Source organism: Heliconius melpomene, chromosome 2 (genome assembly GCF_056956725.1).
Source record: "Heliconius melpomene rosina isolate 202511_hmr_F chromosome 2, ASM5695672v1, whole genome shotgun sequence".
Lineage (NCBI taxonomy): Eukaryota > Metazoa > Arthropoda > Insecta > Lepidoptera > Nymphalidae > Heliconius > Heliconius melpomene.
The window spans coordinates 8,994,553-9,009,581 of record NC_140390.1 but is presented as its reverse complement, the minus strand read 5'-3'; the positions used below and the strand labels follow the sequence as shown (position 1 = coordinate 9,009,581).

At 30.4% G+C, this 15,029-nt stretch overlaps 1 protein-coding gene across 1 annotated transcript; it reads left to right on the top strand.

Annotated features, from left to right (window-relative positions):
• The first annotated feature begins 82 nt into the window (after positions 1 to 82).
• Positions 83 to 12,945, top strand: LOC146540781 (TLC domain-containing protein 3A). Its single transcript, XM_085203245.1, has 7 exons — positions 83 to 271; positions 700 to 800; positions 6,664 to 6,825; positions 7,535 to 7,697; positions 7,866 to 8,054; positions 8,356 to 8,586; positions 9,224 to 12,945. Exons 1-7 carry the CDS (start codon positions 251 to 253, stop codon positions 9,452 to 9,454), a joined length of 1,098 nt encoding a protein of 365 aa, XP_085059371.1. The 5' UTR covers positions 83 to 250; the 3' UTR covers positions 9,455 to 12,945.
• Positions 12,946 to 15,029: the final 2,084 nt, after the last annotated feature.

Below are 15,029 nucleotides of genomic sequence, written 5' to 3'. Positions count from 1 at the left end.
ATATTTATGATAGCTTAACATGAATACAACTTATCTATTATCTGAACTGCGACAATTGCAGGGAATCTTAAAATGTTGACATTAACATCTGTCAACTTGTCACTTTTTCTCTGCAGTTTGCGTGATATTCGCTCTTGAAACGATTTCCGGCAATAATATTTATTTGTTACTATTTTTTCATATCTAACTGCTTTACCTAATTTTTTGTGATGTTCTAAAACATTCCATTCAAGTAAATATTTTATCGACAATGGAGCTTACATTTTCAAAGGTAATTTGATATGATATTTGAAATACTATTTTAATTCTAAATTCATGAAAATTCATAATATTTATTCATGTAATCGGTGCTTTATATGTTAATATTAATAAATAGCATTAGATAAATGCATTTAAAATATACCAAAATGTATTAAGTGTTTAAAATAAACCATTTGATGATATCATTTTAAATGTTTTAGTTTTAAATTTAAATTAAGTTTAGAGTATTAACTTATATATACAATAACTTTCTAGGCATAACTGGGTGTGATGTCATATATTTTGCCCACTTGTCTTAAATATTAATATTTTTTTTGCATCATATTTTTGCTAAATTGTCCTAATAAAATCATTGCATTACTTAATCCTGAAGTCTCTTGCACTTTTAAATATAATTTATATATTTAAATATGCTTCTAATAACAAAAAAATTTTTAGTTGCAGCACCACCGTAAAATACTATGTCTTCTTGCGGCATGCAATGCAGGGGCTCTTGCTGTAGCTGTGAATTTAGTTATAGGCCTCAATCCAGAAGACAAGTAAGTGAAGTTGTGTTTGTTTCTGAAAATGCCATTTTATTTAGTGCTGACAGCATTTCTTTTATGAAATATATTATTTCTCAAAATAAACTGTATGCCATAAAAATGCAGTACAATCTGTACATTTTAGGTATATAATAATATATAAAAAGATATTATTAAGGAGTTACTACTCCTGTTTTTTTCTTCTCACTCTTGGAAATTTACAACCTAAAGTATCCTTTGTATAATACCAGCCTTAGCCAGAAGATAAGAAGAAAGCCAGATTTCAGTGTGCATTGTCTCCCAATGTATTAAAAACAAAATAATTTAACACTTTACTTTTGTTCTGTATTTATATAGAAAAACAATAAAAAATAGTCTAAACATATGTATTTAAAAATTTAAAATTTGTATATAACACTAATATATAGTAATTAATATCAATATACGCTCAAATTAGTAGTTTTATTGAGCACAAGGCCACAATTGTTCTCTGTATCAAAGTTATCACTTACTGACATATTAAAGTTTTTTATTATAGCCCTCTTATTATAGTCACCCACTTATATAGTTTTTTTTCGTTCTGCCCAAATTCAATATTGCATGCTAAGTGGCATCTAACTTGCAAATGCAAATTAAATTATTCTCCCTAATAGAAATCAAACCCGTAACCATCATATTTATTATTTACGGTCAACAGACATAACTTTAAAAAATTATGATATAGAAACAATTTTTTTTTATCCACTCTTAAAACATTTTTACATATTTTAAAATACTAGCGGCCTCCTCGCGGTTTCACCCGTGTGAACTATCTTATTATTAATTTCTGTCTCCATGGCTACGTCTATGCAAAATTTGAGACTCCTAGCATTTGTAGTAACAAAGTTTCATACAAACTTTCGACCCCAAAAAGAACCCCTTAGAAGTTGAATATTGCAAATTCCCGTCTTAGCGAGCACCTACGTCCTATAAATAACTCTTATGCAAAATTTGAGTTTCTAGCACATGTAGTTTCTGAGATTTTGTGATGTGTGAGTGACCTTTCGATTTTATTTATATAGATTTACCTTAACCAATGTCACTTACTTGGATAGGTATGTACATGTATCATCACCATGATATGCAATAACATAAGACTGGCATTAAGTTCCAATGATATTTTTACCTTCTATTTAATGACTAATTGAGGCCTATTGTGGCACAGGCATCAGGTTGTGGGTTCAAAAAAAAAAAAGCAGTAAAAAAATATCTAATAAGGGAGCATTTCTAAATATTTTAATATATTTAAAAATTTATCATTTATTATAGTTTACACAACCAGTCAATTGCATCTTTGCAGGATACACAGACAAACACTTTTATTTTATAGAAATAAATTTGGATAAATATTACCCATATTTCTTTTTTTCTTATAATATTTTTTGCAAGTATATTTATTATATTATATTGTGGCCTTAGCGTCTGGCATTAATCTTAGCTGTTTGTACAGGTTTATGGGACGAGATAAACACTTTGATAAATTCATTGTTTGCATTAAAGACAGTATTTTCTGTGAAATTTTTAATATTCTATATAGAAATTGAATGTATTCTCATTTTTTGGACTTTGTGTGTGGAATACAGCGGGAAGCTGTTTTTTTTATTTTGACATAAAATACCAAACAGATTCAACTATATACCAATACTGGATATAATAATACATATTAACCGACTGGTGGTATAAATAGACACCGTCGGCGACACTGTCGTAATTTATTGCTATTATCAGTAATAATATTTTTATTATTTGATCGTCGTGGACTTTTATTGTATAATAGACTTACATACGTCGATATCGTTCTGACGTGAAGGGTCGGTTCATATTGCGGGTGGCAGACTACATGATAGGTCTCGAATTTAGGAGGAGGCATTGCGTGTTGAGTGGCGGAACTCGAGGATTTAACCCTGAGTGGGAATCGAATCCACAACCTGTCTGTCAGCCACCTCCCTCGTGCTCCCTGCACTATCGCCTATATATATTAAACTATTTTTTTACCGAATTTGAACTTGCAACCATTGATCATGTTTCAACTGCACCACGATAACATCTATTTGCAAAGCATGTAATATAATAACAACTGCGAATTCGTTCGACCTTGTGCAGATAACTGATATTTTTATATTTCAAGTAGGTATACCTATTATAATGTTTATCTATTAATGTATTCATTTTCGAAGATTTTTTTTCTTTTTTCTTGTTTTTTTTTTCAACATATATGTAAATCTATGGAATTAATGTTATGTATTATGATTATTTTAATTTTCCTTCTTGCTCACTTACCACTTTTACACGCGTCTATATTAGATTTATAATATCGGTATTATAACGATAGGGTGGACTCCTCTTGTCCGCCCAAATATTGGATCGGTCTACAAAATAAAAAAGAAACGGTTTATCTCTTCAGTATAAAAAAATGAGAGAAGTAATTATCAAATAATTCATTGAATTTGAGGCCAATGTGAGGAATACAGCGTGAAGCTGGAAAAAAATAATAATTGACACAAGGTTTCTTCAATTTTCAGACACTTGATAAATTTTGTAGGCAACTATATACATACAGCGAGGCATTCGCGATCCAACTCGATTTCCACCTCTAATTAAAACTTACGTAACAAGACGATTCTTTTGAAAGTTTGTTATACCTTATATAATATGTTTGTCTGTTGATGGAAATTCGTTAACCTACTTTTGATAGTTATATAGTTAGGCCTATGTTTTTTTAAAGTTGGGGCATCTGGGAATCTAGTGACAAGACACTCCAGTTCTGAACCTAGTGTTTTGACAATAGATTCCCTTTGCCTATATATAGTTATAATATTGACATATTATATGTATAGTGTGAACTCAGTGATATCTAACATCATAAAAAACGCATACTATCGAATAATTGTTATATATATTTTTTAGGCTATAGTAAGCTTTGGATACGATTTTGTTCTGTTAACTTGAAAGTAGCGTTTCAATTACCCCTACCCTAGGCGTGGCACTTGTATGTAAATGTCATGCTCGACATAACAACCATGACTCAACCCATATATTATGTACAAACATACGTACATAGTAAATACATACGTATATATATATATATATATATAACATTATAATAAAAACGCATGCTGTATCCCGCACACAGCAGGGTAAGCAGAGGGAACCTAGTGTTAGTGTTAAGACACTCCGTTCCCCGATTTCTGCGGAATTTTGGAGACATTGCGTGTTGAGTGGCAGAACTCAACGCCGCGATTTGCCTCGACACCAGAGCGCAGATATGAAAATATAAATTTTAATAAATATTTCATTTCCTCGAGAGGGGATGGACCCACAACCAGTCTATTTTGCAGCACACTTTTAATTTATTTTGTCTTAAGATGTAAAGTATTGTAATGTAATTGTTGAAATATGTTTTCATTTCTCTCTGTTAGGAATTTTTATAATTATTTAAAATTTGCTACATAGGTGTGTATGTGTTATATGAGTGCCTTTTTAAACATACCTATTTACATAATTGGTTATATAAAAGGGGTTACTAACAGATTCCAGTTCCTTTCAAAATAGATACATATTTGTTTAAAAAAGACTGAAACATTGTGACTTCAAGGTGTTATTGCTGAAGGATGAGTTTATTATATTATTATTTATTATACTTAACGCGGTCATTTTTGAAAGGTCAGAACTTTGTTATGAATGGAGTAGATAGCTTTGCTATTCTTATATTGCTTGTTTTTCTTTTACTGTCAATATTATTGATTAAATTAAATAATCTGTACTCATGGCACTGATGAGAAAGCTGAGATGAGAAAGGGATGGAGTGGTTGTGAATTTAAAATAAAAAACGGTAGTGTATGATGAATCACATCATGATGAAAACCCTTTGGATTCTACTAGGACGCCATGGTCCTTATATAATAAAATATGTGAATATAAAACTTGCGAAAAAATATAAATACAACTAGTTTTAATTAGTACTTCTTTAAAAATATCAGTGTTTATATATGACCTCGTTTCTTAATGCAGTTTTAACTGTTTATACGATTTCTAGTTGCTTCAATGTAATGACTTTACGTTATTTTAGATAAGTGAAAAAAATATATATATTTTTTTGTAATTATATGACCGCATAATGCAAGGTGAGCAAAGAAATATCATCTCATTCTCTCCTTCTTTACTTTCTGCTGTATTGTAGAGCTCAAGACGTATTCAATTGTATTTTGCTTATTATTATTGTATAAATATACATATAAAAAGAGAAATTCTGTCCGTGATTTCGTATGCTAATGGACCTTACATTTGAGTTTTTTTTATATAGTGTCACTCTGTACCCAGCAGGGAAGGCAGAGGGAACCTAGTTCTAAGTGTTGTTAACTCCGTTCCCCATATTCCTCCGATTTCCGAAGGCATTGCGTGTTGAGTATCGGAACTGAACGCCATGCTAGGGCAAAAGAAATGAAAATATAAATTTAAATAAACATTTCATATTTTGAATGAGGATCGAACCTTCAAGTCAAAATTGCACATTTTTTTTGGTTATTTTGTTTTTAATTTTTTTCTACTTTTATAAGATGTCCGAGTAAATAAATGTTAAGCATTTTTATGGAATAAAGATATTTTGACTTTGACTTTGAACCCACAATATATAAGTTTATTACAAAGGTAAAGTATATGGTAGTAGGTACGCTCTAATTGCATGCTGTAATCTGCAATTTGTATGGAAAATATATTTTTCTTTATGTTTCTTATGGTATGTAATTATAAAAATAAACGATATCCTCGAGTCGCAGTTAAGAAATTCAATGTCTGACTATACACGCAACGGATACGGATTTTGTCAACATTTTGTGGGATGTTTATTTTTATCAATATTTCTTTTTTTAATTTCACGCTACATACCTAAGCTGTCTAGGCAGGTTCCCATTAAGATACTTCCTTTTGCCAGTTTCCGCCTCCGAATTCTGGGTGCATTACGTGTTGTATGACTAACCTCTGATACAGTGTAAAGTTAAAAAAATAAATTAAGTAAACCCTCTGACCTACATATAATTCCAAGTATAATTATTTAATTTATATGCACATACATAATTACATATATGGTTAAGTATAAGTATATATATTTAATTGTATCTACAACACTACGCAATGCTATAGTGCCCTTATTACACGTCACTCGGGTGATATTATTGTTAAATACTTTCCATATTCATATGAGGTCAGTCGTGGCGCAGGTGCACGAGTGTGTGACTGTAGACACGACAGGTTGTGAGTTCATTTCGGATTCGAGGAAATGAAATATTCTGTTTGTCCGACAAAATATACAAAATATACATTGTCATAGTAAACATAGTGACAGTCATACGATAGGAACGAATAATAGAGATAAGATTGTTACTCCAAGTTTTCGCCTCCAAAAAGTTAATAGATCTTTTATCTGAGCATACGTGTATATAATAAAATTCCGCAGTGTATTCTAGGTTTGCCACTTCCAAAATTTAAATTGTCTCTAAAAAAAAATCTGACTAGTGAAGCTTATTACACTGTTCAAGAATATTTGAGAGAGATTTCCATTGATATTGAAAAGAGCAACTGTTGAGTTTCTTGCTGGCTCTTCTCAGCAGAACTGCCTTCCGAACCGGTGGTAGCTTTTTGTTCATATGTTCATTCGACGATTCAAAAGTGCTTATAATAATTGCCTATTTGAATAAAGAATAATCTGAATTTGAATTAAATATTTTCATTTCTACGCTCTGGTGTTACCACCGTCTAGTCAGACGCTGTTCCAATGTGCGACGACGGTAACTAACTAGACTAAAAATAATTAATCAATTAATTTAATTCTAATAAATTCCAGAATATCAATAAAACGTGGATCAATGCTGACCGCTCTCGGGCTGGTCTACTTCGTGACGCTGTTCGAGCTGTTCAACGTGGCCGCCCTGTTCACCGGCGCCGGCGCCAGGCTCAGGCACAAGTATAGGCTGAGCTGTGGTGAAGTATTGGATATATCTAATAAGTGAGTGTCATTTTGGTTCTGTATCTCGCACACAGCAGGGTAGGCAGAAGCAACGTAACTTAACATTACGTTCCTCATTTATCATTGGGGCCATTCGCGGTGTACGGGCACAAGTGTATGACTATAAATGTGACTGGTGGTGGGTTAATGAAATATTTATTTTAATATTTTCATTTCTTCACTCTGGTGTCGAGCCAAGCGCGGCGTTGAGTTCCGTCACTCAACACTCAATGTCTCCAGAATTCAGCGGAAAATGGGAAACAGATAAAAAAGTAACATGATATTACTATGAAAATATTTTGAAACCTTTGATTGGTTACTAAAGTCTGAAATATTATTCCTGTACAATATACATGAATGTATCTACTAATTTCATTTTAGAGACTTACTCTCTACTTACTTTATAGAGAGATTCAGATGGTGAGATCGAGAGAGATTTTAGATGAAATTTAACCTCAACTTCCATCAGAAAGTTGTATTATTAAATGTCAAAACCCCTATAATTATAACTATTAACCACGTCCTCGTTATGTATCAAACGACAAGAATATAACGCAACTGAATATTTAAATTGCTGGCTAAAAGCTACAAAAATGGGAATGTGTGAAACGGAGTGTTTTAATTCTAGTTTTTCTGTGTCTACCGGTCTTAATCTTACAGATATTCAACACAAAAAAAATGCTTAAATATTATTCTATTATATTTCCAGGCTGGTATCAGCGATCCAAGCTGGATTTTCATGTGCCACAGGTGCCATAGTCTGTGCGTGGTCGTGCACGAGAGATCTCATGAAGTCATCCCATTTCATGTCCGAGGCGTACGCGTGGTTCGGCGCCGCTTACTTCTTTTATGATATTTGGTCTATGTATATGGTTAGTGTTAAATTGTATTTTTTTTTATTTCTTTTCAGCTTTACGCTGTATCCCGTTTATAGCAGGTTAACAAGGTTACAAAATAGTTTTTGATTTTAAATTCTTATATTATTTAATCCTTTTTTTACATTATTTTATGGTACTTTAACTTAAATATTAACATCCCAGGTGTACGTACACATGACGACAAACGTAGACTACTTCAAATCGAGGTTCCGACGAACCAAAACCGAAACTCTTTCGTCGGGAGACTCCACGACGAACAAACGACCTTCCTTCTTCACGTACTGTCGCCACGAGCCGGTCATACTGATGCATCATATATTCATTGGTGGTTTTGGGTTTTTGGTTATTGTGGTATGTATGAGCTTTAGATATATTTTTATGGTTTTACTATTGACTTTATTCAAGTGTAAACTAAATATTTTCATTGAAATTTATTTTTTAAATAATAATAATATTTTTTTGTAATTAAAATTGCTGGGGTGTGCACCAGACTATTCTAGGGTGGGTACGGATCAACAATTATGTTAAAATAATTTGAAAGTGAAACAAGTAAACCTAGCGAGATTTGAACCCTAGCTTCTTTGAAACCATAGTATTTTCCTTTCCTAAATGTGGAATAACACTTTAAAAATGTTAAACATTATTGTTACAGTACTTACGTGGCGGCCTCGGCGACTGTGTATTCAGTTTCATTTACCTTATGGAAGCTTCCACGCCTTGTGTTTCCCTTCGAGGAGTGCTCGCTCGACTTCGATTAAAACAATCTAAGGCTTATAAAATCAATGGCCTCCTAATGTTGATATCTTTCGCCTTTTGTCGGGTTTTGAGTTTGCCGTACGTCTGTTTGATGTATGCGCGTGCGCAGAGTATGGATTATTGGCAGGTTAGTGTGACGTCATATATTATATTTATTAAAATGCACTTAGAACTGGGAACGAAGTGCCTACCCTGCTGTGTGCGGGATATTAAGCTTATTTTTTTATTTAATTTTTAGAAAATGAATATATACAATACATACACGTACTGTATGTAGTACGGTTTTTTATTATTTTATTTTTTGTACATATAAACTCACACACCGATATGCTTATATACGTGTATAATTACCTCCTTGCAAGGTGCACAACATCTCTGCATCTGCAACATGCACACACGTATTTTTCGATCCTTTATATTTATATGTATGTCTTTATTTATATGTATACATTTTTTTCAGTGCAACTTAATGCCACGCTTTGCCCTTGCCTCGTTTCGAAAGCGAGGCAGAGAAATTATTAAATATTTCATTTTCTCCAGTACGAATCGATCCTACAAACTGTTGCATTTACAGCCTTAAGTGCAAAATCGTGCGCCACAACTGGCCTTAACTTTGTACTTGTTATTTAACATTTTATTATATCTATATTTATTATTTATCTGGATCACCGTAGATCTAGGCTGTACTTAGCATTAATTAAGCTTGACAACCAAAACCTAAAGCAACTTTAAACTGTTTGTAATTATTAATTTATAATTTCCAGGCAATAAAGTCACTTCCAACAGGCTGTAAAATATCAATCTGCATCCTCCTACTGCCACAATTCTATTGGTTCTACCTAATGTCGGTGGGCGCAGTCAAAGTCTTCATGGGGAAGACTTCCGAGGGCAAAAAGAAGTTGGAAGATAAGAAGAACATCACTAAAACAGAGAAGAATCACCAAAACGATCTCATCACTGAATTCTCCGCCGGCGATATGGAGAAACGCAGTTGATGCAAGCGAAGAAAGTATAAAAGACGGTATTAGTCATTTTCTTTTTCGTATAAGATCGATAAGTTCCTATTAACTTGATAAACTATTATATTGCTCTTTCTTTTTCTATGACAAGAAAGAGATGGCAATATTTTTGATAAATACTTAAGTTGCTATCTCTTTCTTTATATATAAAAGGGCAATGTTTAACGGCTACTTATATTGCCATGTCTCTCCGTTTATATAGGAAAGAAAGAGATGGCAACATTTGACAGATACTTTTGCTCCTATCCTTTTCTGGCTATACGGAAAAGATTAGATTGATACTTTTGTTGCTATTTCTCTCTGGTTATAATGGCAAGAAAGAGATGGCAATATATGTATGTATATGTGTGTGTTACTAGAGACTTATCAGATAGTATTGGGTTTGGGTTTGGTACTAAATGTTATTTTGGGACGAAATTGTATTTAAAATTATTTCTCAATTATCTCCAATTTTCTATTTTTTTAATTTTTTTAACTTATCAGTAATTTACTTAGAAACGAAAGTGTATGTAAAAACTATGATAGTATGTATACTATTATAATTCCTCTTTTTTATTTTTGGAAAATATCAAAGAAGTGTTAATTGTTTTTCTTTATTTCATGTATTTTGACATTTTTCGTAATTTAAAACGTTTAGTACAATTTCGTCCTAAAATATGATTTTGCTAGTTCATGAAACGGCTGTTTTAAATGTTATATTATTTGTTATTTTCTATAACGCGAAGAAATTAATTTATTCAAGCCTTCCATTTAACATACTAAATGACATGTCAAGGGCAGTTGACAGGTGACATATGGTAGGTGACAGTTAACATTTAAATATTTCCTTGACATGGTAAGACTAATAAATGCCAAAGACTTGATTCTTCTAAAATTACCGCACAATTTTGATGGTAGATAAACAATTGAATTTTTCGTATTTACGCACAAATATAAACAATATGATATTTTATATATGTATCTATGTATTTACCAATATGGTATAAATGCTGCATTTTCCTTTGCATTTTCTCATTTTTATTTATAATGTTGGTGTTATTTTTATATTTTTATAAAAAAATCTCATCTTCTTAAATCTCACTACTAATTTTTTTATACTATACTTTTTTTTCTAGGTTAGTCCATTTTAATATAGAACACATCTAATATTTGTAAAATTAAGAAATATGTAATGGAGGCCTAAAAAGTTAACATTTTAAATATTTTATAGTTAAAAGAGTCGGAGAAATAGTTACCAATAAAAAATACATACAAACAGATGGTGAATCTACAAATTTCTTTATTCTATATACTTTTTTAAAGTTAGATATTTTTTATTTCATATCCAATGTCGTCACCATTTTTATTGCGTCCCGCTTTTAAATAGAATATTTACAGAATAATATATGATAAAAAGTTTACAAATCTCATAATTTAAAAATAAATTATATATAAAATGTATGTTTATATATTTTTATTTTCATACATAATAATTCTGGCACTATAAAGTTAAAGCCTAAGAAGAAAAATTAAATTATTCATAATATAGGCCATTTTGTCTTATCAATGGTCGTGAGCTTATGAAATTTTAGTGAACTTGTTGGTGTTAGTAGTTAATTAATCGGAATTTAGAGTTACAGTGGTCTTTTATTATATTTATGAATGTTGAAATTAATTTTATGGTGGTATTTCAACTATTTACTTGGAAAATAATGATACCCATAAAAAATAAATCTCAAAACGAAAGAAAGTAAATGCTGTTAATTGAATCAATTAGCTCACAAATTCGTATTTGTATATTAGTTACATTTAATTATAAAAATCACTGTAGCTCTAAATAAGCTAAATGTTTTGAATGGTGCTTTCCACAGACACTTATGAAGATAGTCGTGTAGTTAGTTTAGTCACTTTGTCATTATATCGAGTATCGACCGCGTAAAGTCGAATATTGTTAGCTTTTCTAGAAAATGGCCGTAGTCCATAGATAATTAATTAATCTTAATGAATCGTAATTAATAATCGATTAAGAAATCGATTTTTTAAATTTATAATCTTAGTGAAGTTATCGATTTAATGTAACTTGGCTGTTTGTTTTAACATATTTGTCGATTTTGAATGTAGAACATTAAAATATTGTAGTTCTTATGAAGAAATAGTTTATTATAATTTTTATAATCGTCTAGTTTTGGCCTAAATATCTATGTTTTGCTAGTTTTGAAATTAATAATTTTTATTTACATAAAATGTATATATTTGTTAAACCTAATGAATGATTTTTAACAAAAAAAATACTAATACGAGTAGTTTAAATGTAAGATGTTTTTTATTACTCTAAAACAAAAAAAAACTAAATTAATAATTATTCCTTTTTTAAACAGGTATTTATGAAAAATTTTAATCTTTTTTAATTTCTCAAAGAACTGAAATACGGTTTTCTTTTTACTCTTGTTCTATTTTTCTTCCATTTATTATCATATACATCATCAAAATATGGTTTAGATGTATATCATCATAATACATCTAATCCATATCTTTTATAATTATTTTTAAATGTATTATGGACTTATTTGTTTTTTAAATAACAATCTCTTAAATTCCATACGCATTTACTTCATATCCATTTAATTTAAGTCAGTATTAGATAAGGTATAGAAAATTACCAGAAAAATAGAGCCATAGACAAAATATGTACAAGTTATGTATTTATATAATATTTTGACAATCTCAATATTTCTTCCAATTTTGTTCTTCTAAGAAAGATCTTTTTTATTTGTATTTTATAAAAAAAAATATTAAAATTATATTTAATTTGAAAATGTTTACTCTTATTTGATATTTTTTTCTCTATATTAATTGCAGACTGAATAGACATTCAATTATATTAAATAAAATAATTATAATATTATTAGTACCGATCGTTCAATTTTAAAGAAGTCATTTTTAATTTCGAATGTGAATATATTTCTCCATTGTATATTATTATGTAATATTGTTTTATTCTATACATCTGTGCATATAAAATATTAATTTGTGATTTTTTATATTTATAATATTTTAAGTTATTACAGACTTGTTTAAAACCATTAAGACATTTATATGTAGCAGAATTTTACCTATCGTGGCGTAGTATTCTAGGATTATGGATTCGATTCCTATTCGGGGGATAGAATTGTTTTCATTTCTCCGCTTTGATAAGATAAAGAGAGATACGTTTAGAAGCTTTGCGCGGAGAACGGAGTGTCTTTACAGGCCTTTGTCTGCCAATAATCGTACAGAATGATTCGTGAAGTTGCTGCCTTACTTTCAATAGCTTCATTGTTTAAAAATTCTGCTACATTGAAATTTCTATATACAATTTAAATATTATAAATATTTTTATTTATGGTACGCTATTCTTTGGTTGTTATAAGAAAGTAAATATTATAATAAAATTAATGAATGTGATAGATGTTCAACTATAAATGTATTATTTAAATAATCTAAACCGACTTTTATTGTTAAATCTTCCCCCCGTATCTTTTACGCTACTAAATTACGATGTAGATGCTTGTTTAAAATCAATAATTATATAATATTAAGTAATGAGGCCAGTCGTGCCGCAGGGGCACTAATGGTGCTGCAACATCGACCTCGACCCCTGACTGTGGGCTTGGTTCCTACTCGAGGAAAGAAAATATTTATTTAAATTTATATTTTCATTTCTTCACTTTGGTGTCAAGGCAAAGCGCGGCCTGTTTGAATAAATAAATTATTTAATTTCCTCTATCTGATAACAAGGTAAAGTGCGGCGTTGTGTTCCGCTGCTCAACACGTAATGCGAGACCATACGGAATTGGGGTACGGAGCGTGTTAACAGTAGGTTCCCTCTGCCTACCCTACTTTGGCCTAGGTTGAGCAAAGCACTGCCTTAGGTTCGGACTTTTTATATGCTTATATGTTTGATACATAAAAATTTGAATATATAATTACTGGATTTTTTATACCTATCTAATAGAAAAGAAAAAAAGATATATATATAAAATATCTATTTATGATATCGCATATTATTTAATCTAACACCAGTATCTTAGTATCTTTTAAGGTATTAGGGAAATACCCATTTAAATACATGTCATAACAAGATTTTTAATATCGATCGACTGTTATCGTATTTTTAAATGCAATAGTGCTGTTGGTTTAAATGCCTTTTCTTTTCGTATAAATAGATAGGTACGTGAAATGTTTTGCTTTATTATCAAGGTGACATTTCTTCTTGCTAAATGTTACTTATGTATCATTATTTAGGTAAGCAATTTTAGCGACTTCCTTTTTAATAGGAAACTGTTTTCTTGTATTTCTGCCAAATACAGATTCAACTTATACTTTATAGAAAAAACAATCGATGTTTAAAAAACATCGATGTATTTATTCATATATCGATGTAACATAGATGGACACGTTCGATACATCATACACATGCATTACATCGAAAAATATATTGATGCTTTTTCAATGTCATCACTATTATGGTGATATCGATATTTTAATAACAAATCCCAATCCCTACTAGTAAGTACTAAAAAAAATTCCGAAGCCGCCTATCAATATCAAAAACGGCTCGAAAAACTTTTATTTACAGTAATTTATAAACATTAAATTGAAGTTAATAAAAGTTGAGTTTTGCCACTCAACGGACCAGAATTCAGCAGAAAGTGGGAAACGGAGTGTCTTAACACTAGGTTCCCTCAGCCTACCCTGCTGTGTGGGGAGATACAGCGTGAACTCGTGAAGCAGATTAAAATTTATAATTTATTATCAATGGCTTCTTGAATAATTAATCCGAATTACGAATTATAACATCAAATCTCATTAACTAAATCATTTTGTTTAATTCTGTGTCCTTGTACCATCAAGTACAAGAACCACGTCAAAAATATTTAGGAATTTAAACCCACAACCATTTATGCGTTCAGTTAAAAAATAATGGCCGATTTCAGCCTTACTTATACCTTTCGATTGAACCAAACGATAGCTTGAATTATTTCGTTGTAACCCCATCTATCGGCGGACCTGTTAAACTTTACGCGTCTGTTTATATTATAACACATTGAAAGATTTAGTTTAATAAAAGTGTTTAATAGAAATTCTTTATATACATTTAGCTAATTTATTTAATTAATAAATGTAAAGAAATATTTTAATTTACTTCTATCATAACTTTATTGATGGTATTTATACTTTGATTCTGTAATGGCGTTTGGAGTTCCGTTTCCCCTGACAATTTTATATTTAAAAACTCAAATTAATATATTTGATATTTTTTTATCTTGATTAGATTTAGAATGATATAACTTAACAGTTGTTATCAATTTATGTAAAACAATTATAATTTTGTTTCCGGGACTATCATGGACAGAATCAGAATAAGGCAGAGAAATGAGAAGTCACAACTTTCGCCATTTTCAGCTGTCATCAATTTAATTACGTTGTTTGTTTAGCAATTTAATATATCTAATTGATTATTACTCAAATTGACTGATTATAACTAAGAAATATTGTTTTTTAGAAAAAAAAAAAACAATTAAATGGTAAT

Bases quoted from the DNA above. Each gene is read 5' to 3' on its own strand.
- LOC146540781 (XM_085203245.1), top strand. From the start codon at position 251: ATGGAGCTTACATTTTCAAAG. The intron at 6,826-7,534 runs GTGAGTGTCATT...TTATATTTCCAG, and splicing joins GTATTGGATATATCTAATAA to GCTGGTATCAGCGATCCAAG. The intron at 7,698-7,865 runs GTTAGTGTTAAA...TTAACATCCCAG, and splicing joins ATATTTGGTCTATGTATATG to GTGTACGTACACATGACGAC.